The 11,923-nt window shown below is 33.6% G+C and overlaps 1 protein-coding gene across 1 annotated transcript; it reads left to right on the top strand.

The window, feature by feature from the left end:
* The first annotated feature begins 377 nt into the window (after positions 1-377).
* On the top strand, positions 378-10,721 carry LOC116132383 (condensin complex subunit 1). The gene is made up of 17 exons (XM_031418035.1): positions 378-570; positions 676-998; positions 1,084-1,244; positions 1,343-2,531; positions 2,691-2,882; positions 5,032-5,691; positions 5,801-5,977; positions 6,772-6,839; positions 6,945-7,167; positions 7,251-7,350; positions 7,447-7,562; positions 7,634-7,691; positions 7,948-8,099; positions 8,189-8,390; positions 8,976-9,140; positions 9,229-9,322; positions 10,501-10,721. Exons 1-17 carry the CDS (start codon positions 426-428, stop codon positions 10,502-10,504), a joined length of 4,029 nt encoding a protein of 1,342 aa, XP_031273895.1. The 5' UTR covers positions 378-425; the 3' UTR covers positions 10,505-10,721.
* Positions 10,722-11,923: the final 1,202 nt, after the last annotated feature.

Here is an 11,923-nt window from a genome sequence, read left to right as displayed (position 1 = left end):
CATAATATTACATATATAATATTTTTCATACAACATGATGTAACAAAAGAAGATTGATTGATTTTAAATTAAAAATAAATTTTTACTAATTATCTTTTAGTACGTTATGTTGTATGAAAAGTGTTGTATTACTTTTATATATATATATATATATATTAGACTCAAAAAATAAAAAAAAACCTAAATAATCATTATTATGTTTTTTATTTTAGTTGATGTATAATGTTTTTTTTTAATTAAATTTTTATGTGTTCAATTTGATTTGTCACTTTTTTTTAATAATTGAGGTGCATTCAACTAATTAATTAAGTTCCTAAATTCGTCCATCCCGCTTGTTCTGAAAATTTGAAAATTTGAATTTGTACCAGAAGGGTAAAGTGTGTAAACAGAAACCACACCTCGAAGTTTTTTTTCTCACAAAGAAAATGGCTTTGCCTCGGCACTTCGTTTTTCCACAAAACTTCCGAGTCCTAGAAGCCGAAGAAGAACAAGATGACAATCGTCTCTCCGTTCAGAACCCTTTCGACATCTCCTCGATGCGCCCTTCTGAACTCGAAGAATTCGTCAAAGGTCACTTCTCTCCCCTCTCAATTTCGAAAACCCTAGAAAGAAATTGTAGAATTACTTGTTAATCCACTTATTATTCAAAATCTTACAATTTAAATCATTTAGCAGGTGTATCATTTGATCTATCTGATAAAGAGCTCTTCTGTATTGAGGAGCAAAATGTGTTTGATCGGGTTTATTCTTTGGTTGGGGGTTTTATTAGTCTCAGCCAGTCTTCTAAAACCAATCTTGTGGAGAGTCTTCGGTCCAATCTCAGTGTCCTCCTCCCAAATATAGATTCACTATCTCGTGTCTCTCTGGGTGAGGATGATGAATCACCAGTGCTAGAACGCCTTACTTCACATCGTAATGCTTTTAAAATATACACTTTCTTCCTATTTAGTATCATTTTGACGGAAGAGTCGAATGTTTCTTCCAACAACAATTCGAAGGTACTTATAATTGCTAATTTCTTTACCAGGGTTTTTGACACTCTTTCTCTTTACTGAAATTGAAGCTTTTGGGTTATTGGTTCAGGTTACAACTACTGCAAGGAAGAAACAAATGGTAAACTCATGGAATTGGGAGTCACAGAGGGGTAGAATGCTTAATTCGATTGCCAATTCGCTAGATATCAACCTTGCGTTGCTTTTTGGTTCGTCAGACCCAGATGAAAACTATTTATCTTTTGTGGTAAAGTATGTCAGATAATTGGTGTGATGTATTCAGGCTTTTTTTTTTTTTCCCGTCTCTGGGTTAATTCAAACTTTTAACTTTGTTATTTGGATTTTTGTAGAAATACTTTTTCTCTGTTTGAGAACGCAGCGCTTTTGAGAGATACAGACACAAAAGATGCTTTGTGTCGTATAATTGGGGCTTGTGCTACAAAATACCACTACACTGCTCAATCTTGTGCTTCAATCTTGCACCTAATTCACAAATATGATTTTGTTGTCATCCACATGGTGGATGCTGTTGTTGGGGCTGAAAAGAAGTATGCTGATGGAACTTTGGCAAGTTATCTCATCAGAGAGATTGGAAGAACTAACCCTAAAGCCTATGTTAAGGATACTGTAGGGGCAGAAAATATTGGACGTTTTCTGGTGGAGCTCGCTGATCGGCTGCCAAAGTTGATTTCAACCAACATTGGACTTCTAGTACTACATTTTGGTGGGGAGTCTTATAAGATAAGGAATGCTCTTGTTGGGGTTCTGGGAAGGTTGGTTGCCAAGGCATTTAAGGATGTTGATGGAGAAGTGAGTTCTAAATCTGTCCGTCTTAGAACCAAGCAAGCCATGATGGAGATTTTACTTGAAAGGTGCCGAGATGTTTCAGCTTACACTAGGAGTCGGGTTCTACAGGTTTGGGCTGAATTATGTGAAGAGCATTCTGTTTCAATTGGTTTGTGGAATGAGGTTGCCGAAGTTGCTGCTGGGAGGTTGGAGGATAAGAGTGCGATTGTTAGAAAATCTGCATTAAATTTGCTCATCATGATGTTGCAGCATAATCCTTTTGGTCCACAACTTCGAATAGTTTCATTTGAAGCAACCTTAGAGCAGTACAAGAAGAAGCTAAGTGAGTTAGAGTCCAATGTTCCTTCAGAAGGTTTTGAAGATGTTTTACCACCTGATAATGATACTTGCGATGGAAATGGTGAAATTGATGATGTAAATGCTGAGGAGGTGGTCAAAGAGCAGCAAGAGAGTTTGGCTGATAGTTGTGTGCCTCATAGTGAAGAAGGGATTGCTGAGAAGAATACTTCTGTGCCAGATGTTGGGAACTTGGAGCAAACCAGGGCGTTGGTTGCTTCACTTGAGGCTGGCTTGAGATTTTCAAAGTGTGTATCTGCCACGATGCCAACTCTTGTTCAATTGATGGCTTCATCTTCTTCAAGTGATGTTGAGAACACGATTCTTTTGCTGATGAGGTGCAAACAGTTCCAAATTGATGGTGCAGAAGCTTGCCTCCATAAGATGTTGCCACTAGTAAGCCATTTCTTCTAGAATCCCTACAACATTGTGAAGTATAAATTTTTTTAATTTGTTCTCGATATAAGATGATGCTTTCTTTATTTGAGCTTATCGCGAACTTGTATCTACTCTATACAAGCAGCTGACATTAATAATATGAACTGGCTTTTTTAGGTATTTTCTCAAGATAAATCTATCTATGAAGCTGTGGAGAATGCCTTCATTACTATCTATATAAGGAAAAACCCAGTAGACACTGCTAAAAATCTTTTGAATCTTGTGATAGATTCAAATATAGGAGATCAAGCAGCCATGGAGTTTATTATTGGTGCTTTGGTGTCCAAAGGAGATATATCTACAAGCACGGTATGTTCCCTTTATTTTTCTAGATTAACTTGTGAGTTTTGATTGATATCATTATTCATTTGATGTGTGAACTCAGGATGCTGACTAAAACTTATATACCTATATAGTTGCTGTTAGTAGATAAAATAGATACTTAAAACATTATAGCAGTGAATATGATGGCCATTGGATTTTGTTTATGGTTCATAGACATATCAGGATGTGAATTGGATTATAAATGTAACTTTTGATGTTTCTGATTCTATTTTGTTAATGGTGGTGAATCTGGTGATCACTTGATGTTTGTGTGAAAAATTTAATAGTTCATCCATAATTCTTGATAGGTTGAGCTATATGTTTTTTCTTGGGTTATAGTAGAAAACTGGTTGTTTCAAACTCAATAGACATGCTCAAAATATTATAAAGAAGTATGTAAATGTTGCTAATAATCGAATTCAGTGATAGACAATGAGGGAACTGTAAAAAACAATTGGCAGACAGTGGGATTGTCATTTAGTTGACTGTGGACCATGGGATCTGTCGTCTCTTGTTTGTTTTGGCCACTTTTATTTCTACAGTTTGAAAATTGTCCGGTAAAGCCAATAATTATGAAATTCATTAAGTTATACTTTTGGCTTGATATAAACAGTGAAATTCCTTATTTAGGGTTTTCCTTTACAGATATCAGCATTATGGGATTTTTTTTGCTTTAATGTTAGTGGAACCACAGCAGAGAAAAGTCGTGGTGCTCTATCTGTCCTATGTATGGCTGCAAAATCATCCAGTAGGATTCTTGGTTCTCACTTACAAGATATTATTGATATTGGGTTTGGCCGTTGGGCTAAAGTAGAACCTCTGCTTGCTAGGACGGCATGTATTGCTATTCAGAGATTGTGTGAAGAAGATAAGAAGAAACTATTACTTACTAATGGCATTATGGTGTTTGGTATTCTAGAAAGCTTAATTACTGGCTTTTGGCTTCCAGATAATATATGGTTTGCTGCTGCTGATAAAGCAATAACTGCCATTTATGGTACTCATCCAACTCCAGAAACCAAAGCTGCTGATCTTGTGAAGAAGTCTATTAGCTCTGTGTTTCATTCTAATGGAGGAGATGAGCTGCAGAAGGGCATAGACAATGGTAACGCCAACATACTAACCACAGTTCAAGTTGTAAAACTTGGTAGATGTTTATTTGTTGTAAGTCATGTGGCCATGAACCAATTGGTATATATCGAATGTTGTGCTCGGAAAATCCAGAAACAGAAAATCAGAAAGGATAAAATGGTTGACGATCAGAATGTGCATAACAATGGCTCCATGAACACTAATTTACCAAAGGTAAGATTGTATGGATATTGTATCATTAGAAGAACAGGGTATTGTTATTTGCACTTTACAGGATTCTCGTTTTTATTTTGAAAAGTTTTCCTCTGATATTGCCTAGCAGGACAGTAGTATCAATGCTGAACTAGGTCTTGCTGCGTCTGAAGATGCAATACTTGATACACTTACTGAAAGAGCAGAAAAAGAAATTGTTTCTGGTGGTTCTAATGATAAGAATTTGATTGGACAATGTGGACCTTTCCTATCAAAGCTTTGTAGAAATTTTCCTCTGATGCATAAGGTTGGTGCCTGATTTCATATTTTTGTTTTTTGCCTTCCTCTTTTATAGATTGGTTAGTCTATTTTGTCATTTGTCAACCACCAAGTATCTGGTATGCCAGATGGTATTGGAGTTGGTTTATTTTGTTTCTATAATATTACAACATTTGAATTTAGTGGTATGAAGTTCCCAAACCAACTTTTTAAGCCCTTTTATTTTTAATTATACCCCAATTAGTTATAATATCTAAGGACACCTTCATAAATTTANTGTTTCAAACTCAATAGACATGCTCAAAATATTATAAAGAAGTATGTAAATGTTGCTAATAATCGAATTCAGTGATAGACAATGAGGGAACTGTAAAAAACAATTGGCAGACAGTGGGATTGTCATTTAGTTGACTGTGGACCATGGGATCTGTCTTCTTTTGTTTGTTTTGGCCACTTTTATTTCTACAGTTTGAAAATTGTCCGGTAAAGCCAATAATTATGAAATTCATTAAGTTATACTTTTGGCTTGATATAAACAGTGAAATTCCTTATTTAGGGTTTTCCTTTACAGATATCAGCATTATGGGATTTTTTTTGCTTTAATGTTAGTGGAACCACAGCAGAGAAAAGTCGTGGTGCTCTATCTGTCCTATGTATGGCTGCAAAATCATCCAATAGGATTCTTGGTTCTCACTTACAAGATATTATTGATATTGGGTTTGGCCGTTGGGCTAAAGTAGAACCTCTGCTTGCTAGGACGGCATGTATTGCTATTCAGAGATTGTGTGAAGAAGATAAGAAGAAACTATTACTTACTAATGGCACAAGGGTGTTTGGTATTCTAGAAAGCTTAATTACTGGCTTTTGGCTTCCAGATAATATATGGTTTGCTGCTGCTGATAAAGCAATAACTGCCATTTATGGTACTCATCCAACTCCAGAAACCAAAGCTGCTGATCTTGTGAAGAAGTCTATTAGCTCTGTGTTTCATTCTAATGGAGGAGATGAGCTGCAGAAGGGCATAGACAATGGTAACGCTAACATACTAACCACAGTTCAAGTTGTAAAACTTGGTAGATGTTTATTTGTTGTAAGTCATGTGGCCATGAACCAATTGGTATATATCGAATGTTGTGCTCGGAAAATCCAGAAACAGAAAATCAGAAAGGATAAAATGGCTGATGATCAGAATGTGCATAACAATGGCTCCATGAACACTAATTTACCAAAGGTAAGATCGTATCGATATTTTATCATTAGAAGAACAGGGTATTGTTATTTGCTCTTTACAGGATTCTCGTTTTTATTTTGAAAAGTTTTCCTCTGATATTGCCTAGCAGGACAGTAGTATCAATGCTGAACTAGGTCTTGCTGCCTCTGAAGACGCAATACTTGATACACTTACTGAAAGAGCAGAAAAAGAAATTGTTTCTGGTGGTTCTAGTGATAAGAATTTGATTGGACAATGTGGACCTTTCCTATCAAAGCTTTGTAGAAATTTTCCTCTGATGCATAAGGTTGGTGCCTGATTTCATATTTTTGTTTTTTGCCTTCCTCTTTTATAGATTGGTTAGTCTATTTTGTCATTTGTCAACCACCAAGTATCTGGTATGCCAGATGGTATTGGAGTTGGTTTATTTTGTTTCTATAATATTACAACATTTGAATTTAGTGGTATGAAGTTCCCAAACCAACTTTTTAAGCCCTTTTATTTTTAATTATACCCCAATTAGTTATAATATCTAAGGACACCTTCATAAATTTAAAGGAAGAGAGAGAGATAATTTGAAAAAAAAAAAACAATGCTAATGATTGTTAATAATTTAGGAGTGACATTGGGAGGAATTTTCAGTCCTTGCCTAAAATTCTAATTGCTCAGAGAACAAGGTTTCAGGGGTCATTGGTACAGATGAAGAACACTAATTTAAATTGAAATTATTCTCAAAAATAGCTGTCATGTTGAATTTGTTATTCTTTTACTAGAAAATATTGTCAAACAAATGTAAAAATAAAAATAAAAATGATACGTTATAGATTATGCTTACTAATGTGAAGTTTAATAAATTTCTTTCAATTTAGTCGTAAAAATTATGATTTTCTTTACAATTGTTTGCAATTGTTTAGAAATGTTTCTTGGTTATCTATGTCAGTTTGCTGCAGCTAATTGGAGTATTGATGTAATTGTGAATTATAGCGTACAACTGATTTTATAGAATGAGACGCATTTTTCTGTTTTCATAGAACTTTCTATATTTGCCTGATTATTGTTCAAACCTTGCATAGTTTGTTTATGAATTCTGTATTTTTTCAGTACCCTGAGCTACAGGCATCTGCAGTCCTTGCTCTATGTCGATTTATGATTATTGATGCCAACTATTGGTGAGATAATAGTTACTCTCATCCTTTCTCTCTCTATCTCCACTAATTATCTCTCCATCATAGACAAGTAAAACTTATTGTTTGAACTTTATTGAATATCACCAGTGAAGCAAATCTTCAACTTCTGTTCACGGTTGTGGAGAATGCACCCTCAGAAATTGTTCGTTCCAATTGCACCATTGCTCTTGGAGATTTGGCTGTCCGTTTTCCTAATCTGTTAGAACCTTGGACTGAGAACATGTATTCCCGCCTACAAGATCCATCTGTTTCTGTCAGGAAGAATGCTGTTCTGGTGCTTTCGCATCTCATATTAAATGACATGATGAAGGTCCTGAAGACTAGCTGTCTGTTGCATGTTTCCTTTCTTATTTTAAAATATGTTCGGTCTTATGTTGGTTATTGCTTGATCAGGTGAAAGGGTACATAAATGAGATGGCTATACGAGTAGAAGATGATGATGAGAGGATTTCAAACCTGGCTAAACTATTTTTCCATGAGCTGTCTAAGAAAGGTTAATTGTGATAACTGACTAGTAATGATGCAAATAAGACACTTTATTCTTCCTTTTCTCAAAAAAATGAACAACTCTTTTTCAATGATGCTGCAGGAAGCAATCCTATATATAATTTACTTCCTGATATACTTGGCAAATTATCTAACCAGAATTTAAAGTGGGAATCTTTTTGCAACATCATGCAGCTCTTGATTGGTTCCATCAAGAAGGTATAGATTGCTTAGCCGAGTTGAAGTGATAATAATTTATTCAAAATAACATCCTTTGCATTCATTTCCAGGACAAACAAATGGAAGCTCTTGTTGAGAAGCTTTGCAATAGGTTTAGTGGGGTGACAGGTGTGTGTTCTCCTTTCCCTTTTAATTATTTTCTTTAATTGGTTGTTTGCTAAGCTATACTCTTCTTATAATGTTAGTTTGGAATTTATGACTTTGTTTCATAAATTAAGACATTAAAGCATGAATTATTTGTTGTGTCAAGATTTCCCTTATTCTGGGGGCAAGTTCGATCCAAACTAATTGCAATATTCAGATATTAGACAAGGGTAATATGTATTTAGTTCTTATAAGCTATTGAGAGTTATCTTTGCTACAGATATCAGACAATGGGAATATATTTCCTATTGTCTTTCTCAGCTTGCATTTACTGAAAAGGGAATGAAAAAGCTTATGGAGGCATTCAAGATGTATGAGCATGCTCTGTCTGAGGATTCCATCATGGAGCATTTTAGAAGTATAATTAACAAGGTATCACATTTTCCCTATTTCTTGTACAACCACTCTGTTACCACTTAAAGTCTAAAGACATGCTTGTTCTGTATGTTGGTTTCAAACAGGGTAAGAAATTTGTAAAACCAGAACTCAAAGTGTGCATCGAGGAGTTTGAGGAAAAGCTTAATAAATTTCACATTGAAAAGAGGGAGCAAGAATTGGCGACAAGAAATGCTCAAATTCATAAGCAGAAGGTTGGTACGATGGAAAAATTTGTGGAGGACTGCAATTCTAGAGGAGAGAGCACAAAATCTGTTATTTCTGAAGGTAGATGAACTAAATTTAAGCTATTGTTTTACTCAATTTCCTACTACTGTCCACTCCATTGTTGATTTTTTTTGGTTTTCTTTAGAAGGTTTGAAGTAAAAAAGGCAAATTTTCTATTACTGTTTGAGAACTTATTGGAATAGCTAGACTGTGGTTTCTTTTATCAGAGATTACATAATGGAACAATTGCACATCACTCAGTATAAAATCATGAGAAAAGTACCCGAGTAATGTAGATTCTTATTTTAAGTATATCAGAAAACTGCGGCCTCTTTTGTAGAAAAAGAGATCTTACATATCTTCTCTTGTGGAAATATGGAAATTTGTTATTCCCTTTGTTGTATATTCATAGTTCTGGAGAACTTGGTAATTCTGAAAACATAACCGAATCATGGATTTTATGAAGGTTTCAGAATTTTATGATTGATTTTACTTCTCCATCAAATAAATTGCTACATCATGCATTGGAAACAATGATTTGGTTTGTTTGTAAATATGATTTACATAAAAAATTGCTTTTCTCTTGTAATGTTATAACTTGTGGATTTACAGCATCTAACTTTTTGTATCTTGTCATTTATCCAGATGGTGAAGTATTGGATCCATCTATGGAAGGGATGACCCAATCTTTGGATACTGAATCAAATTTACAATCTGCTGACTTAAAAGAACATTCTGGTATCTCTAGTGAGTTGGTAGAGTCTGAAACAGATGATGTTGAAGTTCAGTCCTCAAAAATTGACATGAAAGGTATTTTGAGCTTGAATATCACTACTTCTAGGTTTTATTTATTTCTTTATATTTGTATGCTATAACTATAAGGTGCAATCATTTATAGGGGCATCCAAGTCAAAAGTTAAGAAAACCAACATCAAGGATATAAATCACAACATTTCTGCATCAAATAGAAGAAATACCAGGTCAAAACAGAGGTATGATTTTCTCATTTTGCTGTCTCTCTGACTCTTTTTATGTGCTTCTGTGAATTTACTCGTCCTAGAATCAGATTTAATAGACTATGATTCACCTTTTTCTGTTAGAAGATTGCATGCATATCAAATGCAATGTCGTCTTTGCAATCAGTGACTATTCATAATGAATGTGTTTCTTCAAAGTGATTGAAAGGGATTCTTACGGATTATTCAGTGACTGGATTGGTTGAATTTTGGTAAAAAATTTAAGAATTTGCCAATCAGTGGTGAAATTAGCATAGAATACTTGTAACGTTGATTTTTAAAGTTACTAATTTGGTTTTTGCTTTGTAATATTTATATGCCTTTAGAACACCTTGCAGTGTTGCTATTAACTTTTTATATACCAATGCCCGGTAGTTTTTATCTTCTTTTTTTCATGTTGCACTGATTACATAGAGCTTTTGAAATTCTTTTATCTTTTCTGGATATATATCAGTGAACTTTATTAATAGAAAATCTGTCAATAGATGAAAAAAATCTTTATAGGTCTATTTAACAATCTTGGGATCTAACTACACAAGCTCGATGCCTCTCAAAAAACCTTTTAGGAAAGAAAATTTGATCGACTGTTATTTCTCAGCTCTATTAATGAAGAAAAAGGAAGTCACCAAATTTTGAAGAACTAGAAGCTTATAGGGAACCCAAACTCTAAGTTTGTCTTTTAAGAGAGGGAATAGCCCCTCTTTAAACTTCAAAATTCTCTTGTTTCTTTTGATTCAAATGACCAACTACACTGTCAAACATCAAGTCTCACAACTTCTGATTTCTTATTCCCCTTAAAGCACCTGGTTGAGATTGAAAGCCCTGAACAATCCAAAGATGCAAGGAAATGGGCAATGTAAGAGCATGTGATCATCGTTTTTAGACTGTCTTTCACTTGATATGCTATTAGGCCGTAAACTAGATCTTAAATTTTTCATTTGATTAATATCAATCGTTTTGATTTTTTGTTAGACCAAGACCAAGCCATCATTTTAATCCTTCTTTCTTCCCTTCTTATTATCATCACTAGATTGTAATCTTTAAGAGCTTGACATTGTTTGCCTCTATTCTTCTATGAAATGTAATCCTAATGTGGGATTTTTTTGTCATCAGCAATAAATGTATTTATTCAACCGATTTATATAATTGTGCAGGTAGAACAAATTGTGGAAGTAAAGAGTTGACTTGTGTTAGCATTTGGTAAAGAATGAATAGCAAGAATTTCGTGCTGTGGCTGACATCATTTTGATGTCATTTATTATATTGCTTGCATTAATACTATTACACAATTGTCGTAACATACTGCTACCATGAAAAATCTCTTTAATGTGTTTGTAAATATGTTTCCTTATGCATAGTCTTCAAGAATTCTACCATTTGCTACTCATTTTGTTCTTCAAAAATATGATATTTGTTTTTAGAAAAATGCTATCCTTACAAAGACCCATACAAAGAGGGTTACAAAGTGACATCATCTACAAGAAAAAAACAAAGAAAAAACAGAAAAAGAGAAAGATAGAGAGAGAGATCATGAAAATCAAGGGTGGAGATTGTCTTTGTATGACCTTTTTGTATGTGTCTTTGTAAAACTAGCATTGCTCGTCTTTATAAAGTTGTGAAATGTACAATGCTTTTTTGTGTGTTTATGATCGATGAAAGGGATATTAATAATTAGGGTATATTTTTCAAGCTTTTACATTAGGAGGACAAAAGTTACAAATCATTCAATTAAAGGATTTTTAACAATGATTTGTTATTAATTTCAATGAAAATTGCAGTATTTTAAAAACCAACTCGAGGTGAAACTTGGTAAAGTGGCCAGGTCTGAGATTGATTAGTTTAATCGGTTTGATTAGCGGGTCAAACTAGTGTTCAAAGGTTTGAAATTTAACAAAAAATACTCTTAATTACATATGAGTTTTATAGGTTTAAAATCTTGTAAAAACACTCTAAACACTGTTGTTGGCGTTGGCCAATATGACTTGTTTTTGGCTATAACAATACTTATCATTATTACGAAAACACTCCTCTCAACTTTCTGATTAAAACCTATCTTACCATTCCTTTGTTCGTGTTCCCAATTGTCGGCACCAACAGACTTTTTTTGATGACATAGTTTTGTGATTTTAGGTCGATTCACTTATTGGAAATCATTTTTGTCATCATTATTCCATTCATTGGCCTTTCTTTTTTAAAATGTCTAACATTTTAATCTTTAATTGTTCACAGATTGATGCTTTAATTTATAAGGTTTTCAATGAATAAGAAAATTTGTAACCTACTTAGTGAAAGCCTTGAGTTTTGGTTGAATTGATTTAGTCGGGTTAGGTTTTAAAACATTAGAAAATTTAAAAAAAAATTTAAATGCCCTTGAATCTCTTTTCTATTGTTTAACAATTTTTTTCTTAAATTAAAAAAATTCAAAAAAACTAAAAAGGATTTGTTCTTTTGTTTTTTTAGGGAAATCGAATAACAATTTAAAAAAAATTAAAAATTAGAAGAAAATAAAATAAGAATGAAAAAACAAAAATAATTTAAAAAGGAAACTTAAAAAAGAAGCTAGCATCGGCATTGCAA

The sequence above is a fragment of the Pistacia vera genome, unplaced genomic scaffold (genome assembly GCF_008641045.1).
Source record: "Pistacia vera cultivar Batoury unplaced genomic scaffold, PisVer_v2 Contig250, whole genome shotgun sequence".
Taxonomy (NCBI): domain Eukaryota; kingdom Viridiplantae; phylum Streptophyta; class Magnoliopsida; order Sapindales; family Anacardiaceae; genus Pistacia; species Pistacia vera.
The sequence above is the reverse complement of the archived record's forward strand: the minus strand, read 5'-3'. Positions and strand labels throughout refer to the sequence as shown.